This window comes from Saccopteryx bilineata, chromosome 3, assembly GCF_036850765.1.
Source record: "Saccopteryx bilineata isolate mSacBil1 chromosome 3, mSacBil1_pri_phased_curated, whole genome shotgun sequence".
NCBI classification, from domain to species: domain Eukaryota; kingdom Metazoa; phylum Chordata; class Mammalia; order Chiroptera; family Emballonuridae; genus Saccopteryx; species Saccopteryx bilineata.
In genome coordinates, this window is record NC_089492.1 from 7,350,086 (window position 1) to 7,373,164 (window position 23,079).

At 44.2% G+C, this 23,079-nt stretch overlaps 1 protein-coding gene across 3 annotated transcripts in view; it reads left to right on the forward strand.

Moving 5' to 3' along the window:
- DNAAF11 (dynein axonemal assembly factor 11) overlaps nucleotides 1–23,079 on the forward strand; it is a 56,831-nt gene that overhangs the window by 24,178 nt on the left and 9,574 nt on the right. For 2 of the 3 annotated variants that reach the window (XM_066264616.1, XM_066264619.1), the window contains 5 exons: nucleotides 1,803–1,994; nucleotides 5,314–5,391; nucleotides 8,540–8,605; nucleotides 11,550–11,619; nucleotides 12,709–12,804. In XM_066264616.1, coding sequence (XP_066120713.1) covers nucleotides 1,803–1,994; nucleotides 5,314–5,391; nucleotides 8,540–8,605; nucleotides 11,550–11,619; nucleotides 12,709–12,804 — 502 coding nt within the window. The remainder of the gene's footprint in view (nucleotides 1–1,802; nucleotides 1,995–5,313; nucleotides 5,392–8,539; nucleotides 8,606–11,549; nucleotides 11,620–12,708; nucleotides 12,805–23,079) is intronic. The other variant, XM_066264618.1, reaches the window with a different exon arrangement.

Consider the following 23,079-nt stretch of genomic DNA (forward strand, 5'->3'; position numbering starts at 1 on the left):
AACGCTTGTGTAGCTGAACTTGTTGTTGTGTTCATTGGTCTTGTTTGTGGACTATTTCATTACCCCAGTGTTGTATTCATCTGTCTGCAATTCACTTTTGACTCCGGTGCTGGGCATGTAGGGCACCAGTCAGGTCCCACACGGCGGCCAGTGGTCTCTGCAGCATTTATTCAGGTGTGTCCTTCTCTGCTCTCCCCGTGTGCCCTCTGCTCGGGCATCCACGGGTCCACTCTGGTTCCCAGACTGCTCCATGGGAGCACCTTCTTATGGTCTCACGTCCTAAAGCTTTATGCTCAGTCTTGATATTTGGTAGGAGATAGTCTTATTTTTTTTTCAAAATTATCTTGGCTCTTCGTTTTTTACTCTTCTCTGAGAATTTTAGAATCTGCTATTCAAATCCCCCCCCCCCCAAATCCCCAGTGTAATTTTGATTGAAATTGCATTTAATTTACATGTTAATTAGGGGAAAGTTGACATCTTTGTGACATTGGTTCCTTTCATGCTGAACTTTTTAGGAATAGGTCTCTTTCTTTAGACCCCCCCTTCTGAGTCCTTCAGCAAGGTTTTGTGACTTTCTCTACCAAGGTCTCACGCCATCTTTTATCAGATTTATTTCTAAGTATCTTGTAGAATGGGATTTTATAAACAGACCCGTAATTGGTCCATGCCGATGTATAAAAAGACAAATGATTTTTGTATACTGATGTTGTGTTAAACGTCTTGCTGAATTTAAAAAAAAAAAATGCAATACTTAGTCTTTAGATGATCCTGTTTTTTTCTAGATAAGGAAACATTTCTTCACAAACAGCAACTTAAAAGTTTATTTTCCAATCTTTGTGCCTTTGCTTTTTATGTTCTCCATGGGGCCACTGTGCCTCCAGAATGGGGTGGGGCAGCAGCAGGGATGTGGTGTCTGCATCTGTCCCTGGCTTTGAAAAAGATGTCCCCGATGTCTCGTCATTACATGTTAGGTTTGCTGCGGGGGTCTGGTAGGGTTAAGTGAGTTTCCTTTTATTCCGAGTTGATGAAGAGCCGTCATCATCACAGATGCTGGGTTTTTATGAAATGCTTTTACTGTATCTGTTGAGAGAATCATGTTTTTTTCTGTGGATGTGTTGAAGCACATTAATATATTTTCCAATGTTAAACCATCCTTGAATTTCTAGAATTAACTCACAGCACTGTTACCATAGAAAGCTACAAACTCAGAAGCCATCTGTGAAAAATACAGCAGGTAGAGGCCCTATGTGGAAGATCTTATGTGTCCCATTAGAGAATTCTGGAGCTATTGAATAATAAACCCAGAAATAATACACTCTAACTTTCCTGTATGATGCTCTCGGAGCAGTGTGGGGGCTAGGATCCAGGGGCGCAAGACTGGAGATGGGGTGATTGCTAGGGCTCAGTAGTCCCTGAGTTTGTCTGATCATTAGAACCTCCTGCAAAATATCATAAAACACAGACTCCTGGGCCTCCCCCCAAATCTACTGAATTAGACTCTCCTGTGGGAGCCAAGGAGTCTGGACTTTTGGTAAAGCTTCCCACGTGGCTCACACCCAGCGGGGATGTGATCCCCGGAGTCTGAGTGCTGCAGGACTCCGCCTGGTGACAGATGACAAGGGCCTGCCCGCTGCTGTGGCAGTCACTCCTCCAACCTGGCCCGGGTCAGCTACGTGTCAGACACGCTTTGTCAAGGAAAGACGATAATGCAAGAGCAAAGGGTCAGACTTTTAGGGAGCAGCGTTAAGGATGAAACTCACATGTCTAGCTCACATGTTCTGTGTCTCTCTGTCCGCTCCCAGCCCGTCTTCTGGAGAGAGCAAAGGCCACGTCCAGGCACCAGATACACAACAAGGGGACCGTGAAGAAAAGCAGTTAGATAGCAGCGAGGCAGACCTGGAGTTCTGGAACAAACCCTCTTTGTTTACTCCCGAGTCTAGACTGGAAACTCTTAGACACATGGAGAAACAACGAAAAGATGGAGAAAAATTAAGGTATTTAATGTTTCCCATTACTGAGAGCAGGGCAGTCCTCCCTTGTGGACTGTATTTTCATGGTGGCACGTTATTTTACTCATTATTTTTTATGTTCAACCTTTGTTAGCTATCACAGATAAACTTGGATTTAAGTTTAGCTAATTGTTGAATTGTATCGGCTAACATTTGTGAGTATCAAATGACCTTCTTTAGAATATTGTAAATGACAGCATTTTAGGTAGGGTTTTGCGTTGCACGTCTTTAGTTTTGTAACCCCTTTAAATGTGTTGGGGACTAGGAGGGCCTGGGTTAGACATACAGTAGTAGGTATCATGGTACCAGGAAAAAGGCCACTTTGTTCGATGAATGAGTTCCTTTGCATCTTTTAATTTGTAAAATCAATAATCAGAAATTAGTTTCATTAGATGTTACATTTTCCTAATACAACTCTCTTGGACATTTAGCAGTATGCTTTCACTTTTGAATTAGATATAAGCTGTTAGGAGCCAGAATGCTTAAACTGTTATCTTCAGAGTAGCTTTTTTAAAGATAGGCTCTGTGTCCTCCCAGTTCATGCCATCGCTTAAATCTAGCGTGGAAATGCATCACTTTTGGGAATACTTGGAATTCATGAGCTCGGGAATGTGATAAGTTGGCTCTGAAATATAGTAAGAAACGAAAAGAGTAGTAAAACAGTTAGAACTCTGCTGCTTTCACAACATTTTCTTTATTAAGTAGGTAGATGGGGAGATATAAAAATGAGAATCAAATTTTGTCTAAAGTTCTTGTTTATAAACTTTGGAAACTGGCACCCCGAGGCCCCTGGGTGCTTTGGGAAGAGGTGTGGGGAGCACCAGGGAATGGGGCCCGGGGGTGACGCCGCCTCCGTGCTCTGAGGGACCTTGGCATGTGCCCAGCTTCTCATCCGTGTCCTCAGCAGTGGAATGGGGACTAGCACACCTGCCCGACTTTCCCACTGCCCACTGTGTTGTGGAGAGAATCAGGTGGGCCAGGGAGTGGAAGAGTGCTTTGAAACGGAAATTCCACATGTTTATGTAACGAGTGCTGTATTTCAAATGTATCTGCACCCACATCTATCTATGATGTATATGAATTACACTTTCTTGAGCCTGAAAAGGGGAGACAGTTTTCTTTCCCTAACCACCTAAAATAGCACGCTGACTCGGATGAGAGCCCAGAGCTCTGTTCGGTGCACTGTGTTCTGCCCAAACCAGCGGGGCCCGCGCTCAGGAAGAATGATACAGTTCATGGGAACATCAACTTATTGGACCTGGGGGCCCAGATGAAAAGACAGTGTGAACAAATTTATATTTCAAAGTAAAGTGAATTGACTAAATCAATACTAAAAGAGCGTTAGGGAATCTAGTCAATAATATTGTCATAACTGTGTGCGGCAGTGGTAGTCAACCTGGTCCCTACCGCCCACTAGTGGGCATTCCAGCTTTCATGGTGGGCAGTAGCGGAGCAACCAAAGTATAAATAAAAACATAGATTTAACTATAGTAAGTTGTTTTATAAAGATTTATTCTGCCAAACTTAGCAAAAATCCAACATAAAATATTTGGTAATTATTATTATATGCTTTAACTTGCTGTAACTCTGCTTTATAAATTTTATAAAGTAAAGTGACTTCCCTACTTTATAAATCACTATTACTGTGGAACCGGTGGGAGGTTAGAAAATTTTACTACTAACAGAGATACAGAAGTGGACGGTAGGTATAAAAAGGTTGACTAGCCCTGGCCGGTTGGCTCAGCGGTAGAGCGTCGGCCTAGCGTGCGGAGGACCCGGGTTCGATTCCCGGCCAGGGCACATAGGAGAAGCGCCCATTTGCTTCTCCATCCCTCCGCCGCGCTTTCCTCTCTGTCTCTCTCTTCCCCTCCCGCAGCCAAGGCTCCATTGGAGCAGAGATGGCCCGGGCGCTGGGCATGGCTCTGTGACCTCTGCCTCAGGCGCTAGAGTGGCTCTGGTCGCAATATGGCGACGCCCAGGATGGGCAGAGCATCGCCCCCTGGGGGGCAGAGCACCGCCCCTGGTGGGCGTGCCGGGTGGATCCCGGTCGGGCGCATGCGGGAGTCTGTCTGACTGTCTCTCCCTGTTTCCAGCTTCAGAAAAATGAAAAAAAAAAAAAAAGGTTGACTACCCCTGGTGTACAGTGCCAGGCAGGTACTGGGAATATCAGGGCAACACTTTGTAAAGTAAGTCGTTGTCTGACCACTAGTCTATACACCTAAATCTAATGTAAAATAATACTGAATGTCAATTGTAGTTGAAAAATAAAATTAAATTTAAAAAAAGAACAATAGAAATCCAAGACAAAGAGTTGCCTACGATTTTGTCATCTAAACTAATTTGTCCATCTGGTCTTCTAGATATATGCCTATTTTAGTTTTTGTATGTTTATACTAATGTTTTAAATACATAGAAATTACATCCTGTATATTTCTTTCATGTTATCTGTGAATCTTCTCCTCTTTGCTCCACTTCTTATCCTCCATTCCTACCCCTTCAGGTCTCGAGTGTCAACGGGCGTGGGTCGGTTCCACCAGAACTTTCTCTACCCTCTACCGTTGTATGAATTATTTCTGCAAATGTAGACATATATATATATATTTAAATGGACTTCTATTTCATATACTGGTTCTCACTAAATACATCATCAACATTTTTTTTATCCCTTTTTGGATCAGTAGGTGAAGGGTGGGCACACTTTTAGCTGTGAAGACTCGCCCAGGGGCCCCTGCCCCAGCTGGCCCCATCAGTCCTCCATGGGTGGGGGGGTGGGGGGGTGGGGAGGGTGTTCAGGGCAGCTCCAGGGTTTGGCCGCCATAAATAGTGCTGAGATTAGGCATCCTTTTGCATAGGTCCTTATGTCCCGGTATTTTTATTTCTAAAAAATGAATTCTATTTGGCATCTTAAAAATTGTAATTTTAACTAAAGCAGAAACTGCATACGCAAATGGAGCATTGACAGTGATCTGGGTAAATCATGCATAAAATAGATTGATTTAAATATTAATGGATATTTCATGAAAAGGGTTTTTTTTCCCCCCCCATCAAATTATCTCGCAAATTATCTTGGTCCCATTTTTGCTTTACTAACATAAATACAACCACACAGAAATCTGGCTTAATTGTCCATTTCCAGCACAGAATGGACTTCATAACAGTAAATGGTTGATGTACTCACAAATATCTGATTAGTTCTTCTTAAACAGTTTCTCAAAAGTATCAGTTACTTAAATATATATATATATATAAATTTATTTTTTCCTCTTCCTTCTGCCCTGTGTCCCCACCCACCCCCAATCCTAAGCGAAAAGAAGAAGGAAGTGAAACCGCCCAGGACTTTGGTCACTGAGGATGGGAGAGCCCTGAACGTCAACGAGCCCAAGTACGTGCAGCCACACAGAGGCTTGAAGAAGCCGGCTGTGTGCTGGTGGTCATTCCAGGGCAGGCTTGCTCCCCGGGAGGGCCCCCCGACCTCCCAACTTCCCGTAACAAGCTCGATAACTCCCAGGAAGAATGGCATTTGTGCGCGTTTGAAAGTAAAACATCTGCTATGTTTTCAAATGCATAATGTTACATTTCACTTTCTTGGTATCCAGAAAATGATCTTGACATATGGAAATCTTGGTTATTTATGTACCCCCTGAAACTCTGGACCATCGACAATTTTATGCCTGAGAATTGCCAGTGCATTATTGTTGCGTGGATTAATTTTTAAAACTCTGCCAATGATGAGCTGGCTGAGCACACTGATACATTTCCTATCCAGCTACTCCATGCCCTGGAATGCATCGCCAAGGCATTCAAGAGCTAAGGAAAAATATCAACACAAATATCTCCATGGAGTTTGTGACAAAGGAAAAATATTCAAAATTCAAACTGGAAATCCTCAAGTATAATGATATATGGTCTACCTTATCTGACTGCCTTAGCATTTAAAACTGGAGAACAGGCTCTAAAGGCCTTTTGTAGCCAAAATACAGACCAAAAAGCCTATGGTCTAAATCGTGTTCACTTCCTTTGATTACTCAAAATCTATTTACTTTCATCATTTCCTTTGCTCTGCCATCACCATGATAAAGGCACCTCCTGAATCATTGTCAGGAATCATGTCTTTCCTCCTTAGAGCAACCTTGTGGGGATGGGTAGTGTTTCTTTTCCACACATCCAAACCTGAACCCGAGAGAGGTGAAGTGAGTTGCGCAAGGTCACATAGCTAATAGGTGGTGTATCTGGTTTGCTCATGCTAACCCAATTCCAGTGATGTCCATGGTCAAGTTTCTTTTCTTTTAAAATTTTTTTTATTTAGATGATTAAATTTAACAGGGTGACATTGGTCAAGTAGAGTACATAGATTTTGGGCAAACATCTCCACAACATTTGGATGGTCGATTATGTTGTATACTCATTACCCAAAGTCAAATCATCCTTTGTCACCTTATATTTGTTCCTCTTAATGTCCCTCCCCACATCCTCCTCCCTCTCCTTCCTCCTCCCCCACACCTCTCCTTCTCCCCCTCCCCCCTCCCCACACCTCTCCCTCTTTTCTCTCCCCCATCCCTCTCCCTCTCCCCTTTTCCCCTCCCCCATACCTCTCCCTCTCCCCCTTCCTCCTCCTCATCCCTCTCCCCCTTTTCCTCCTCTTCCCTCCCCCTCTCCCCCTCCCCCCTCCCCATCCCTCTTCCTCTCCCCCTTCTCCCTCCCCTATCCATCTTCCTCTCCCCCCTTCCCCTCCCCCTAGGTCAAGTTTCTAAACCCCCCCCCAGCCATGCACACCCACACCTTCTTTATCCAGCAGGCTCAGTGCAGCACAGGCGTGATCCTGGGCACTGGTGGTGCCACAGTGAACACGATAGGTTTCTGCCGTCGTGGAGATTAAAGAGCTAGTGGGAAGACATCTCTCTTCTACTATAGCAAGGCTTAGGAGTCCCCCAGAGCCCTCCGTGCCACCAGGAGACCACCATTCCTCTTACCACACGGACCAGTTTACCTGCCCCTAAAACGAATCCCATTTAGGGGGATTCTATGGAGACCTGATAACCCATCTCCTCTGCCACTACCGCCTACTTCTATCACACTGTGGCCACCCTTCCCAGCCCTCCTGGGCCATCTATCATCATCCAGGATCTTATTTCCACATAGCTCTGTTCACCTTCTAATCCAGTTCATTTTCTTCATCCTCTTGGACCCCTATCCACTGTACCCTGTGGAGCTTGGGCTTTGTCAACAAAACCTGGACAACTGCAATGGCCTGTTAAGTAGTCTCTCCGGTTTCCCTCCTGGCCTCCTATCATCTCTCCTGCTCAGCCGAGTAAAGAAGGAACATGGAGGGAAGGGCACACACTGCCTCTCTTTAGGAAAATTCCTGGAAAACTTCACACACACTTTCCTTCACAGAACTAGATCACAAGACCTCATCTAGCTGCAAGGGAGGCTGGAAAACAGAGCCATGTTCCTAGTGAAAGTCAGGGTCCTATTCCTAGGGAGAAAAGGGAGTGGGGAATGACAGCCATCTCTGCCATAGAAAAGCTCTCTGAAGCGGCCTTTCAAGTACGTATGAAGAAAGAGTTTATGTTGACTGGTTGGGAAATTGGGGCATAGCAATCAAGGCAGCGGGGCCAGCACATATAAAAAACTCCTAAGGTGAGATGAAAACTGCGTCGGTCATGGGAGCAACTAAAGCCCCACACAGCAGGACTGTTGAAATCAGGGAGAGTGACTTCCCCAAGTAGCCGTACAGCTAAAAGCCAGATCGCTGGCTAATATTACTGTCCTCAAGCAACTAAGCTGCTATTCTTTAATATTGTTGAGTGAGGTGGTAAGTGAAATGCTCAACATACATAGAATGGACCAAGCCATTCAGAAATGGTAATTCTGAACGGTATAGAAGTGACACCAGGACTCGGCCTCAGGGCAGAGTTGTAATGAGATCCTGCCTCTCCAGGCTCCCCCAGCCGTGGCTGCTCTGAGCCTCCGTCTCCTCCTCTGTGAAATAGAAGTGCTAAGTAGGGCGCAGTATCTCGGCATTTCCCAAGGCGATAGAAAGGTCAACAGTGACAGGAGGAGAGAGAAGCTGGCAAGGAAAAAGGAGACGAGACTTTAAAACCGAGGGCTAGAGTGTTGGATAAAGGAAGACAAATACAACATGGTAGTTCTGCGTGCATGATTCCAGTGTTTCAGTTTGTCCTAGCAAACCAAGCACAATGGAAAAGACAGCTTTAACCACCAGAGGTCTCCATCTCTGCACCAATGCTACTTTGTGTGTGTGTGTGTGTGTGTGTGTGTGTGTGTAATTTACCTTGAGATTCTCACATTTAAACAACGTAAACAAATAATCTATGAATACACTCTAGGTTTCCATTGACATGTTTAAATTAACATAGATATTTTATTGTCCAGCTATCAAAATAAGGTTGTCATTGGAAATTATTACAGAATTACTGTGAAATTTCTGTTTGATACTGGGAGGTGGCTGGCTATCCAGTGTTGCTAAAGACGCCCGCTTTCCCCACCCCAAACGCATTGTCCCTCAGGCTTGGCTTCTCCTTGAAAGACGATGAGCAGCGGAACCGGATCATCCTGGACCTGGCCGTGTACAGGTAACGGCAGTTTATTCTGGCCCTTCTGTCTGTCTTCATTCTCAGCTGCAGTCTCCTGAGCTGGGAAACGTCTTGAAATGAAACTTGGTCTGACATGCAACAGTACCTACTCCTCTCCCGACACCTCTGTCCCCTCCGCCCCCCACTCTTTGATTCCTACCTGACAAACTGTCAGTTTACTTGCACTTGGTTTGTTCCTCCCTTCGTATGTCTCCAGCACCTGACACTCTGCCTGGCAGCTGTTAAGAACTCAGTAGGTACCGGAATGAGTGAAGGAATGAATGAACGGCCACTGATGATGGGGCTCGATGAACACTTAGAAGCACGAATTATAATAAATGTCTTTCTCTTTCTAAGGGCTGTTTTACATGCTCTATTTTGTTTGCTCTCTCAGAACCCGGTGATGTTGGAGGGATTATTATTCTGGAACTATCCAGGAGGGGGTAAATTTTCAGAGAGTGAGTCTTGTCGAAGTCAACACCGGAATTGGAGAAGCCACAATGTGACCCCCCAGGCCTAGTTCCAACTTGTTTTTTTCAGCTGTGGAAAAGCGCGTAACTTAAAACGGGCCATTTCAAGTATACCCCTAAGGTGATGCATCCATTGCCGCTTCCTATTTCCAGAAAATTTTCGGGACCCCGAAAAGAAGCCCCATGCCCATGGAGCAGCCAGGCCTCACTTCCCCTTCCCCCAACGACCCTCTGTCAGCTCTCTGCCTCGGCAGACAGGCCTGTTCTGGATATTTCATATAAACGGAATCGCACATGGTCCTTGTGTCTGCCTTCTTTCACTTAGTAGAACGCATTTAGGTTCATCTGTGATGAGACAACTGTTGGACTTTCCCCCTTTCGGTGTCTGAGTGACATCTCACTGCGTGGATACAGGCCTTTTTGGTCATCCCCTCAGCAGTTGATGGGCATCTGGGTTGCCCCACCCTTGGCCACTGAGAGCAGGGGTGAGCTCTCGGTGTGGTCCCTGCTCTTCACAGCCCGCTGCCTCTCGCACACGTCTGTCCACTCTCCTGCCCCCGCGCTGCCTGGTCACCCGCCCTGGGAGAGCTCCCAGCTCGTCTTCCCCGCGGACTTCCTGTCCTCTGGCCTGCTGGCTCCACAAGCCGCCCTTTCTGCTGTTTCTCAGTTAAACCTTCTCTCTTACATCTTGCTCAGGCCTTTCCATTTTCAGGTCTTGTTCCCGGAGCTTAATGAATGCGTAGTCGCTCTCTTCTTAGCTTTGTTGACTGGTTCACCTTCCGCCCTCCAGGGAACACTTCCCTCATCCCCGCGCACAGACATTTTCAGAGAACAGTGACACTTCTCTTGTCTACGCAGCTAATTCCTTCCATTCCCGTGGTTCTGTCTAATTATGCTAAAATTCCTTCTCTTCATTGGCACGTGGCGCGGCTGTAGAGGTGAAAGGGAAGTTCGTTCATTTGGGCAGGCTTCATCACTGCATTTCCTAATGCTCACAATCAGCATTTTAAAATGCAGAGAAATAGTGACTTGGCTGAAGGAGGGAGGTGAGATCTACACCTGGCCCGATTCAACAAATATCTACAGAAGACCTATTGATACTATGTGCCAGGCCCTGGGAGACTGCAACGGGCCTGCTCTAAGTACAGTGGCTTCTCCTGTCGCTTCCAGCCCCGAGGGGAGACAGACGCTAGGCAGACAGGCACAGAAGACGTCATGGAGAAGAGTGCCCCGCAGGAGAGGGTCGGAGCTCGGGGCCGGAGGGGAAGGAGGGTGTGGTTTGGTGGCTTGGGGGCAGTCGGGGACAGTCAGACGTGAGCACCGAGAATGAGGATGAGGAGCAGCAGCAGCGAGGTCTGCACAGGGCGGCAGGAGGGTGTTTTCAGCAGGAAAAGCAGCGCAGGCAAAGATCTTGCGATTGGGGGCCAGCGAGCACCTGAGGAGGCCCTAAGCACGACCAAGAATGCCACCCATTCATGTGGTAGATAGTCAACGTGAAGCTTTAGGAGACCTGGACCTACATTTTATTGTCATAATTTTTATTCAATAAAATAAAATAGTGTTTCATAAACACTCACTATGTACAGGGCACCGTGCATGTGTCTCCATAGCAATCTTAGGGAAGAGGTGCTATTTGAAACCTCATTGTACAGATGAGGAGACTGAGGCCCAGGGAGGTCAAGCAACCTGGTCCAAGGTGACACAGCAGGGAGGCGTGGAGCCTCCATCCCAGGCCGGTGTGACTGAACCAGGGCCTCTAACCCGGTGTCACCTACCGGCTGGAATGTTTCTGATTTTTCAATCATCACTGCATTTTCTAATGTTCACAATCAGCATTTTAAAATACAGAGAAATAGTTACTTGACTGAAGGAAGGAGGTGAAATCTACATCTTTCGTGTGTTCAGAAAGTGGAGGAGAATAATTGCTACCTGATCCTGGGGTCACAGCCACAGACAGAGGCTTCGCTTGCTCAGCAGGATGTGCCTTCCCAGGGAGAGGGGGAGCGTGGGGGAGATGGTATCCAGCAGCAGCAGCAGCTGCAGAACGGCTTCCGGGGAAGGGAGCTCAGGGTGGGGGGAACACAGGCCCAGGCAGAGTGCAGTCAGCGTTCCCGGCTATTCAAGTCGGTCTTAGGGGCTTAAAATAAAATATTCACGAACAAACATGGCAAGCTGTTTCATGCAAACCTCTGATGGTTTGGGCCTCCGATATTTTGGGGCTAGGGGCCCTCAATGCCAAGTGTACTCGTGGGTCTAAAAATGAAATTGCTGATATCCTGAATTTCCTTTGGTGTGAGGATTAACCCAAGGCTAATTTTTTTCAAGACCCGTGTAGCAGTGGAAACTTGAAACTCTCTTCATTGAAAATGGTCAGTCCCAGAAGTGCGAGTCCGTATGTGTAAATGCATTTGCAAACATCGTGTTTCTGAAAAATCACCGGGTTTTCAACCTGTGTGCCACGTTGAATTTCCTAGGTATCTGGATACCTCTCTGATCAGCGTTGATGTGCAGCCAACTTACGTGCGAGTGGTGGTCAAAGGGAAGGTAAGCGTGACCTGTGGACTGTTGCAATTTCAAAAGCCAGGCCTTGGCCTGAAGGTTAACTGAATGAACATTGTTTCTTTAACATAATATTACAACAGAAAAGGAGAAGTCCAATCATCGAGCTCTACTTTAGGCACATGATTTTTATGCCGCGGGAGCAGTGTTCAGCAGCTTGATGAAATTAATATTTTTAACCCGTGTCTGCCGGATTGGCACTTTTCCCAGAGCTGACTACGATATATGTCGTAGCCTATGCTTGAAATTATGCTTAAATAACCTACCTCTTTTAAACTTAAATTGTCAGTGGTTTCATTCATAGTTACTGTAATTTCATCATTTTTAAATAGTTTTTGCTAATTCTGAGCATTCATAAGAGGTATAAAGCCATCATAAAGCCTGAGGACTTTACAATGGAACTACGTCCATGTTTTATGAGTAATTTTTTTCTACAAATTCTTTATCAGTCATGATAACATAAACAGGGCAATGAGAGTTTCCTTGTTTGTGATTGATTTCTGTTCTTTAGTCATTAAAATAGTAAAAATAGTTTATGCATATCAAGCCTAGCCCATATGTTTTTTTTCTAGTAAATCTAAGCACTTTAAAAAAAAAAAAAAGGAGGCCCTGGCCGGTTGGCTCAGCGGTAGAGCGTCGGCCTGGCGTGCAGGAGTCCCGGGTTTGATTCCCGGCCAGGGCACACAGGAGAGGCGCCCATTTGCTTCTCCACTCCTCCCCCTCTCCTTCCTCTCTGTTTCTCTCTTCCCCTCCCGCAGTGAGGCTCCATTGGAGCAAAGATGGCCCGGGCGCTGGGGATGGCTCTGTGGCCTCTGCCTCAGGCGCTAGAATGGCTCTGGACACAACAGAGCGACGCCCCAGAGGGGCAAAGCATCGCCCCCTGGTGGGCATGCCGGGTGGATCCCGGTTGGGCGCATGCGGGAGTCTGACTGCCTCCCGGTTTTCAGCTTCGGAAAAATGAAAAAAAAAAAAAAGGAATGTTGGATTTTAAATTCGTAGTGAGAATACCTACTGAAGTAACCACTCCCTAAGGAAGATGCGCGTACTCCCATGACGCTCCCTGTTCCTTCTCAGCCGTTTCAGCTGGTCCTTCCGGGAGAAGTCAGACCGGACAGCAGCTCTGCGCAGAGATCCCAGGCCACAGGGCATCTGGTGGTCTGCATGCCCAAGGTAGGCCATGCCGTGTGGATCGGTTTCCAGTCTGGACATGTTGGCTCTTGCAGGTACTTGACCTGTCGGGGTGAATTAGGACTTCTGATCAACGTTCTGTTGGTTGAGAAAGCCAGAAAACCTATTCACATCAGCTCAGGCAGAAGCAGAACAGAGACCCAATGAGAACAGAGAGTCAGGACTAGGAAGGTGGCTGCTGGCCAGGAGCTTTTGTCTCTGCAGCCTTCCCACCTCTGCAGACAAGTGTGGGCGGGAGCTGGCTTTTGTAAGTCACATGGTTCCTCCAGCGTGCCCCGTGCGCGGTGATCAGGACTCTCCTCACCTGTAACCGCAGGAGGAGAGGCAGTTGACCTGCTAAGAATGTGTTTGGATTCCAAAGACAGAGCTTACCAGTTTTGTGACTTTGGGCAAATTATGAACCTTTCTCAGCCCCCCTGTCCTAAGTAATGCTAAGAACAGTAATACCCGTAAAGTTCACAGGATAGTGAGCACACAGGAAGTATTGCTGGTTTTGTTTTTCATATTATTTTTATGATATGGACAATATATTGTTTTAATTACAGCTATTTTTTGTCCATTTGTTTAGAGGGAGGGGTGGGATAGATGTGCATTTGTTATGAATCAAAAGAGATCTCCCCATTCCCATGAAACAAGAATTCCTTTGGGTCATGAAGCCAGTTTAGATGAAGAGTCCGAGCCTTTCGCTGAACTCTGGACAAATGGAACCAATCTCTGTCCAAAGAGACGGTAGCATTTTCTTTTTTTTTTTTTTAGTTTCTCTTATTTTATCTTTGGTTCCTACTATCTCCTGCCAGGAGCTGTTGGTGGGATGGCTTTGCCCAAGTCACTCTGGCTTCCAATGGGGAAGAATAGATAAGCCAGTTAAAACGGGGGTCTGCTTGTGAAGAGGCCGGGAGAATGGGGCAGGCGTGTCTGCCACAAAGGGTAGAAACCTGGTCACCCAACAAGGTTTCGATCATCCAATAATGGTTTAATAACCCTTTATTTTCCTGTAGTCAGTTTTGCAACAGATTGATTACGGGTAATCAATTATGTATTTTTACTCGGAGGCAATAAAACAGCAAACACAATTTGTTGTCAAGCAAAATAATAAACACAACGGTGAGAATCTCATAGTCCTTGGTGGCTGCAACAAATTAAGGAAATGCTTCTATGCTAATTACAATATCCTTTAGGGAAATCGGAGAGATAACTTAATTATCTCAGTACTTTAATGTAGACATTTGTATAACACAAGGATCAGCAGGTTTTGTTTCATTTTCGGAAACTTCCATTCTGACTGGAAAGCCAGAGATTTGATGGAAGCCGCTACTTCCAAAAGGAGATCAAGACGTGATTTGTGTACCTGTTGTTGGGTGCCAGGCAACCAGCAGAAAGCCTTTCCTGTCACAGCTTATGAATCTTTTAAGTAAATACGGTATTCTCTTTCTGTTATCCTTTTTGTGTTTATAGCGTAAAACTTTCATGTTAAATACCCCTGAGAAGTAGGAAAATTCCATCGCCAATACCCTATGTATTTTCACCTGTTACTCTTATTCTCATCCCTCTGAAGGTTTTGTTGAGGCTTGTTTTCTCTCTGGCTGCTACATACTTTCTTAAGTTTAGTTAAAGGTACCATGATGTATGGTTTTAGTTCCCATTTTGAGTGGAAATATTCCCCTATCCCATTTTCTTAGAGTTTGTGCTTGGCCCTCCGGGCACTTTCTGAATGGTGAGATCAGACTAAGTCATGCGTCCACACACGATCTTACTGTCAGCAGCCTGGGAACACTGGACACCTGGTGGCATCACAGGCCAACTTCAGATCTAACTGAAATTCTGCATCCACCGAGGAGCGTGCATGAAGGCATCAAATAAATTCCCATCTAGATCCTCAACTGACAAGTTACAGGAACACTCCAAGAATATGCCCTCATGATTTCCTTTGGGTGTTCACTCAGAATAATTAACTGAGATTAAGGACGTTGTCATGTGAACTGAACAGTAAAATATATTTAGAGCTTCAGTTGGTGAACATATGGCCTGATTCTGCTGCACTGAGCCCGGGGGTGAAGGTCGCGTGTTAAGGTCAGTGTTCCAGGCCATGGTTCTAAAGAACACAGTCTCGGGCTCCCTTGTTCGTTGGACACCTATTGTTCAGTGCTTTCTACTCAGGTGTACTTGTCACATGCCCATCATCAATTCCCTTTAAGTCTCTGATTGTTCATTCCAAGTGGTTCTATAGTGAGGGCTGCTAGGTTTTCCCATTCCATTCATATGCCCACCCTTTTTAAGTATATTCGTTCTCATTCCTAAAACTTCCAGAAGCACCAAACGTTAATTTTCACCTACTTCAACCATCATGACTTCCTTTACTGGGCCTTCCTTCCTGATCCTATGAAAGAACTGTCTGTGATCTGGTCAAACCCTGCAGTGTCTGTGGGATCCTACTTCCCCGTGCCTTGGAAGGACCACGGTCCCCTTCTGACAGCTCTCCGTTCCTTCTGCTGCCCCACCCACTGCGTCTCCCCTCTCTGCGTGGTCCGCTGGAAAACAGGCTGAGTCATCTCCCTTCCTAAAAACAGAGCAGCATAAAAACGCCCAGCTCTGTTTATTGCCCTGATCTGCTTTGTGGAAAAACTCATAGAACAGTCGTGTATATTTGCTTGCTAGTTCTTTCTCGCGTCCAGGCCTCTGAAAGTTGGTACGTTCAGTCATTGAATCCAGGGACCCCGTCTCCATTTGTACGCATTTCCCGCACAATCTCTTCTTATCTAAAGATTTTAAGTAACCGTCAATATTGATTTCACATGTAAATATCAGTAACGGCTCCTTTTAGAAATTTCCTTTAGACAAACTTGGGTAAGTTTGGAATCAAAGCTAGCTAGTATTTCATGCTTCTCATATTTTTTTGATCCGTTTTCAAAATTGTACAATTTTTTTGCTGCCAAGTATGTATTTATTTAAGATAGAATGTTTGACTTATATAGGTATTCTAATCTGTTCAGAGATTTTATATATATAAGCATAGTCTATGCCAGAGGAAAATACAAACATCTTATTGATTCAAAAGTTTTATATTAATAATATTTTTATGGGAATATGAACTTTGTATATTCAAGTGTTCTACACCAGAACTATGGATAATTAATCGATATAAACACGAGAGATATGTAAGAAGGTAGACAATTTACAAGTGACCTAACACCTCTGAAGATGACATTAGGATTGTTAGAAAATAGCCATCTATTTCAATGGGGGGCTGGGCCCCTTTGCTGAGGACTGTGTCCCCAATAACTGAGTCCCTCCCCCACCCTCCAGATCTAATCATTGGCTGACATCACCGCAGGCTGATATCTCATGGACTTAGACAGTTTGGAAGTTTTATGACAAAAATAATGTGGAGACATTTTTAGGAATTACTTCTGAGTCCTGGATGAAGATGTTAAATGTGCACACTTAAGCAAAATGCTGATGCACCCATAAATAAATTATATGGAACTTATTAATATCAGATGAGATGAGGGAATTTTTTAGCATGTTTGGGTTGTCACAACATGGAATAGGTGCTAAACTCAGACATAGAAAAGTTTCTGCAAAATTAGGAAAAACTCAAGATAATGAATTATTAATTGATCAATTAAAATATTTATTCAACTCATCAAAGATTTATTAAGAACTTAGCATGAACAAAGCACTGTGAGAATTACTGTGGAAGAGAAAAATAAATAATATGGGACTCTTCGGTTCTTCCTGTCTTCTCCTTGTTGACTCTACTGACCATCCTCCCCACAGACCCAGAACTGTCCTTGGGCAACTTCCAACTCCTAGTTTCAAACAGGTTTAGACGATTAAGTAGGTATTTTTCCTTTCCGCTTAAACTTGAAATTATGTTATTGGCTCAGAGACTAGTGTCATAGCCATAACTATTGGGCTCTTCTATGGGCTCCCCAAATCTATTTCCCCCAATTAGATTCAGTACCAAGAGGGCCCTGTAGACATGAAACTGTAGTCTGTAGAACCCCCTCCTCTTCTCTGTTTGTAGACATAATAGGCATCTCACAGAGTCTTCTCTGTTGTTCATCCATCTATCCATTCATTCAGATATTCTATACATTTTAATTCTTCTGTATGCTAGGTATCTATGCAAGGTTCTTGGAAATGCAAAGAAAAGTGGAAACATCCCTAAGGTGTCTCCTTGCAGAGTTAAGACTAAGACTGTCATACCTTCTTGATATGTTGTCTTAAACTGAAGACCTACTTCAATTCCCAGTCCCCGTTACATCCCTCAGCCATTAGCCCTCCAGTACTGAGACACTGTCATCTTTCTGACACATTCCAATAGTCCTATAGAACTAGTTGTAATTGTTTTGAATAAGGTGTCAAAAGATTGAAAAGGTTATTTTCTTTGGAAGAGTAATGAATAAGATAGAAAGAGAAAGTTATGTGATTTATAAACTTAGTTTAAAACATGAAAATAAGGGCCCTGGCCGGTTTGCTCAGTGGTAGAGCGTTGGCGCGGCATATGGAAGTCCCAGGTTCGATACCCACCTGCGGGAGTCTGTCTCTCTGCCTCCCCGTTTCTAACTTCAGAAAAATAAAAAAAAAAAAAACCCTCACAAAAAAAAACATGAAAATAGGAAATCTGCAAATGGGGAGAACAACCCCATAAACACTTCCTCTTTGACAACCCCCACACATATACTTTGAACTTTTTTCCATTGATACTTAATATAAATATTTTTAGGGAAAACAAATAGTTTAATTAAAAAGTGTATAAATTACAAAGAATTACAGAAAATAAATGCAAAGGTCAAAACAGTTTCACAGAATAGAAAAACATGAGGAAGGAAACACAAAAAGCAGAAAATCTGTCAGAAAGTAAGAGATGTAAAATCAGTCACGCTATCTCGCTTACAAGAACATGCCTGACTCTAAAAGACATGGAAATGTAAAAGAAAAGAATGTGTAAAGCTGTAGTAATTGATTTCAAGCAAAATTAGAGTAGTTATGGCAAAAATTAATATCAGATATGATAGAATTTAAAGCGAAAATGCAATAACTGGAACAAGGATTATTCTGTAGTATCAAAAAATAATAGAAAATAAAGATCTAATTGTCTTTTGTTCCCTAGATTTTGTACTATCTAAGTGTCTAAAGCATAAGTTCTTACAAAAATAAGGAAAAATTAACAGCATCAGCTCTAAAGGATTTATGACCAATTTCCATCTTTGATAGACATGATCAACAAAAAGTAAGATCACTTATTGTTTGAATAATATAATTGAGATAGTTTAAAAAGTTGATAATAGACAAAACTCTATGAGAACCTCATTTTCATTTCCAAAAGAAAAATTATAGAAATTATATTTAATTACAAGTTAATAGAAGTGTAATTGAGTAGAAAATGTAGAGAAAAACCAACAAATAAAATTGGGAAATTCAAAATACAGTCCTAAAATGTTATCAAACCACAATAAAAAATTTAAAACATAACTATATATTATTTAGAAGCCAAAAATAAATGTAAAGATTAGCAGGCTTTATGGGCTTCAGAATCAAAGACTGTTTGATGGAACTGCCAACTGACAAGCCAAATGAATGCATAATCAGCAGGACCAAACTGAAAATGGCCAAATGAAGCCGTGATTTTCTTCTGCAGACCTGCTCCCCCACAGTCTTCCTTGTCTCAGAAAATAGACACTCTTTTACCCAAGTGGCTGAGTCAAAGGTCGGGATGCATCCTTGACTTAACCTCTTCCCCTCGCAGTTTGGATCTTGTTGGCCCTACCGCTGAGACCCACCCTGCACTCAGCTGCTGACCACCCCTGCCCACCCCGCCCCCTGTCCGCAGGAGCCCTCTCCCCACAGGGCGCCCCACGCAGCCCTCTCACTGGTTTCCAGCTTCACCCTTTCCGCTTTGTGACTCTTTCTCCATCCAGAAGCCAGGAACCTCTTTAAAACCTAAATCAGCTTATTTTTTTTCTTCTTAAACCTACCAGTGGCCTTCTATCACACTTGCAGTAATGTCAGATGTCCCTGTCGCGGCCCCAGAGGCATTGCACGAACTAGCGTCAGCCTATGATCTGGCCTCTTCTCCCGCTCTCTTCCTTCACCTTGGGCATTTTATATGTATTCTCTCTCCACAGTAGCTTCATTCCCCTCCCCCAGCCCCACCCCCACAAGACTTGCACTTGCTATTTCTTTTCTGCTAAGAGTACTCTGCTTTTTTTCTTTTCTTACCTGTCTCCTTTGTACAGTGCAGGCCCTGGCTCAAATGTCATCCTTCACGGGCACTGTTCCTGACTATCAGAGCTAGCGTGGCCGGTCACATTCCCCAGCCATGTCACCTGCTTTTCAGTAAGAGCAATGTCCTTATCCATTCAGTTTTGTATGGCTAGTTTTCCCCTATGTAAGGGTAAGTTTCATGATAAGAGAGGCCTTAATTCATTCAGTGCCTGGGATAGTCCTACCTTCTAGCACATACCAAATCAATACTAGTTGAAGAATGAAACCCCAAAGTTACTTATTCATACCTTGTCATGACTTATGTTTTCTGAATATTTCTCCTAACTCGTCACTTGGTTAATATATATGTATAGATATACATTTAGTGTATAATGACAACATTTTTAACTTTGATTAATTCTAATATGAATTATTTTATTCCTGTTTGGATTGTAGCTTTCTATTTCCTGTTCACAAAATCTTTAGCTTCAAGGTATCCTCCTATGTTTTTCCTGGAAGTTTTGTCATCATAGCCTTTACCTTTAGGTCTGTGATCCATTAAAAAATGTTTTTACATATATATATACAAGACATGAAGCTGCTGTTAAGGTCGATCCCTTTCCCATTTGGATCTGCAGTGCTGGCACCGAGAGAGACTACTTCTCCTGTCGCAATGCCTTTTCACTTTGTCAGAAATCCATTGCTCCTATAAGTCAGGATCTGTCTGTGGCCTTTGTATTTGTTCCATTGACCTCCCTGTTTATCCTTATGCCAATACCACCTTGTGTTGATTACTGTGGCTTTGGAATGCAGCTTGAAGAATGTAACTTCTACAGCTTCATTCTTTTACGTGAACATTGGGGCTGTTCTGGGTCCTTTGCACTTTTTATATACACTTAAGAATCAGTTTGTTGATTTCCATATAAAAATCTTGTTGGGATGGGCCAAGGCCACCGGGGAGCCAGATGACATGGGCAGCTAGATAATTAAGCCTAACGGGATTCCAACTCCCTGAGCTGCACAGAGCAAAATCCAGGCAGGACAAACAGGCTGCGAACCTACACTGTGAGCTAGGCTGCCAGGTCACGCCCTCCTTAAAATGCACAGAGGCCTGGGCTAAAAAGTGTAGAAGTTAGTTGCTAATGTTAAATTCTTTTCAAGGAAAATGTCCATTGAACTTTCATGTTCTTCTTCTCTGGGGAAATTGTGGACGATGGACTGTATGTACTTTCTTCGCATGATCCCCTTTACGAGGGTGGATAAGTACCAGGTGACCTTGAATGCAGAGTCCACGTGAGAAAGTGGGAAGCTAGAAGAATGTGTCCATGTCTGTAATCTATAGGCAAACTGAAGTGCAGAAGAACAGCTTAAGTGGTCAACAATCTACATGCAAGTATTCTTACAAGCAATGTGATGGCTGATAGGCACATTTAGACAGTTTCCCAGCAGGATTTGTATATATTGGTCTTTTCAGAGGGGAGTTGGGGTGGGGAGGCAGAAACTTGACTCTCATAATCTAAAAAGAAAGGAAAGTATATTTTTATCTAGAGAGGAAAGACATACATTTTTCAAAAGCCATGACTGCAGTGGACGTGGTGTTTTTGTTAACATCACACACATTGGCTAATGAAATAAAGAAGTGCATTTAGAATATTGCTCTTTCAACTGAGATGAATAGCTAGATCACTGAGAAGGAACACTACAAATGATCTCATTACCTCTTGTGCAAAGTGCAAGTCCCAGAAAGGGAAGTCTCCCAAGATCTGGCCTCAACCTGGTTCTTCAGGCTGAATTCCAGCTGTTGTCTGGCCGATTATCTGGTGCTAGTTTATGTGGTCATTTGCTTCCCTGTCTTAGCCTGTGCTTTCTTCTCTCCTGGAATGTCCTTTATCCCCTCGTGACTTTCATCTTCCCGCAAATTCCTACCTATTCTTTAACATTCCTTTCAAAGATTGCACCCTCGGGTAAGCCTTCTTTGATCCCCTGCTTCCCATGCCAGGAGGATGTGCCCCGCCCTTGGGCTCCCCTTAATAGTCTATGCATATATCTACCAATCGCACCTTCTTCCACGTGTTTTAATAGTTTGTGTGTCTTTGTCCCTCATGAGCTAATCAGGGATAATCTTTAAATCTATCATTCCCTATCTACCACTTACACCTATGCTTGGCACAGAATAGACGCTCAGTAAGTATTTCTTTGAGCAGAATTAATGAAGTTGATACCTGCAACTATTAAACAAAGAGAAAGAGAAATCTACTTCTGATTTTCACAAACACTGTTCTTTCAGAAGCTGGGATAAATTTGCAAGAAAAAGTTAAAAGGTTGATTCATATTTTCTTTCTTGACAAATCCTTCTGATTGTATTCCATTTTTCCTTTGCTCAGTCACTCTTTTAATTTACCACCAGCATCTGACACGGAGTGACGTTCACCCCATTCTTATTTCACTTCCTATAAATAGCTCTTATGTTGAACCCTGTGACATCACTGCTTTGTGGATCAAAAACAGACAGTGGTCATTTCTATGGTTCAACCTAAAAATGAGGATTACAAGTGATGTCTCTCCCTTGCATCCGTTTACCAGCTCAGATAGCCTGGGTTTCCTGTATTAGTAACTTTGTAGTCGGTGAAGCCACCACATACATTTTGGTAAGGTAAACAGAGACGGTCCGAGTGCGGTGCAGCATGCTGTCCCGGGCAGTACGGACCTCCACCCCAGCGTGCTGTTTGACAAAGGCCAGAGAGTCATCTGTCAGGAGAGCCTTCAAAGGGACTTCCTCCTTCTGTAGAAGAGTGGACTCCATGATTACCTCCATGTTCACTCTAGTCAACTGCGTGGCTCTGTCAGAGTTAAAAACAAATTTAGCATCATTAAAACACGAATGTGTACCTTTGCGCCCACCCCACAATCGAATTTTGAAGTATGCAGTTGCTTCCATTTCTCTCCATGGCTTCAGGAAACCCTTGGTCCCACAGTACCTAAGTCACTAAACGCGGTTTGGCCCTTAAGCTTTTCCATTAGTCATTCCTCGACATGCTTGGCACCAGTGAATCAGATGCTTGGTGTTCACCAGCATCCCTTCCTAGAGCAAGGGTTGCCCCGTGACTGCGGGTGTGGCGGGGGACCCAAGGCCAGGATTTCAGTGCCTGGGAACCCTGAACCCCTTGTCCTCTGCTTGGGAAAATGAGACCTCTCCTCAGAAGGGATTCACCTGCCGTTTATGTGAATGCGGGTGTGAATATTTTTTTTCATACTGCTGATTTCTTGATCCCTTCTAACTTCTAAACTTAAAAGAAACTTTGCAACTAACTGAGCTGGAAATAGCTTTTAGAAACAAGAAACACATTTCGATTCTGGTGCACAGCAAATTCTCTGCAAAGAAAAGTTCCAAATTGGGGATTCTATTTGCATTTCCATAAACACGGAGAAGAATCTTTGTCTGAGCGCGTTATGTGACAAATCGCAGTGTTAGGGACGGGCGTTCACAGGCTCATTCTGTACACGCTCCCGTTCTCGCCAGCGCATGTCCCACGTGAAGCAACACAAAACCGGTGCTTGGGCTCAAGAGCGTTTGTCCTGAAAGTTGATATTTTAATGAATTTTCACTAATATTGGCCTCATTAATGTACCTAAAATATTTTTTAAAAAATTAAAAAGGTGTTAAGATGCCTCTGAGCTGGAGAGGACATGGGGAATGCTTGCGAAGGAGTGGCCCAGGGATTTGCGCCTGCAGGGGGCCGGGGAGGAACCAGAAGTCACCACGGCGGAGACCCAGTGAAGACCCCAGCGCGTGCCTCGGAGTCCTGGGCTGACATGGTCCTTTAGCGTTGTCCTGAACCAGCTCCGGGCACCGCCATGTTGAATAGAGAGATGGGATCCCGCAACTCAGGGTCCTCACACTCACATAGCGGCCCAGGTCCCGGGAATCTCGAGGAAGGAGCAGAGCGCTCCTGAACGGAAAAGGCCACATGGTCAAGGACCACAGGTGAATGACTGCTGGTCTGGACAGGATGCATGTGCCTCACTCCCGAAGAAGAAGAATCCGGC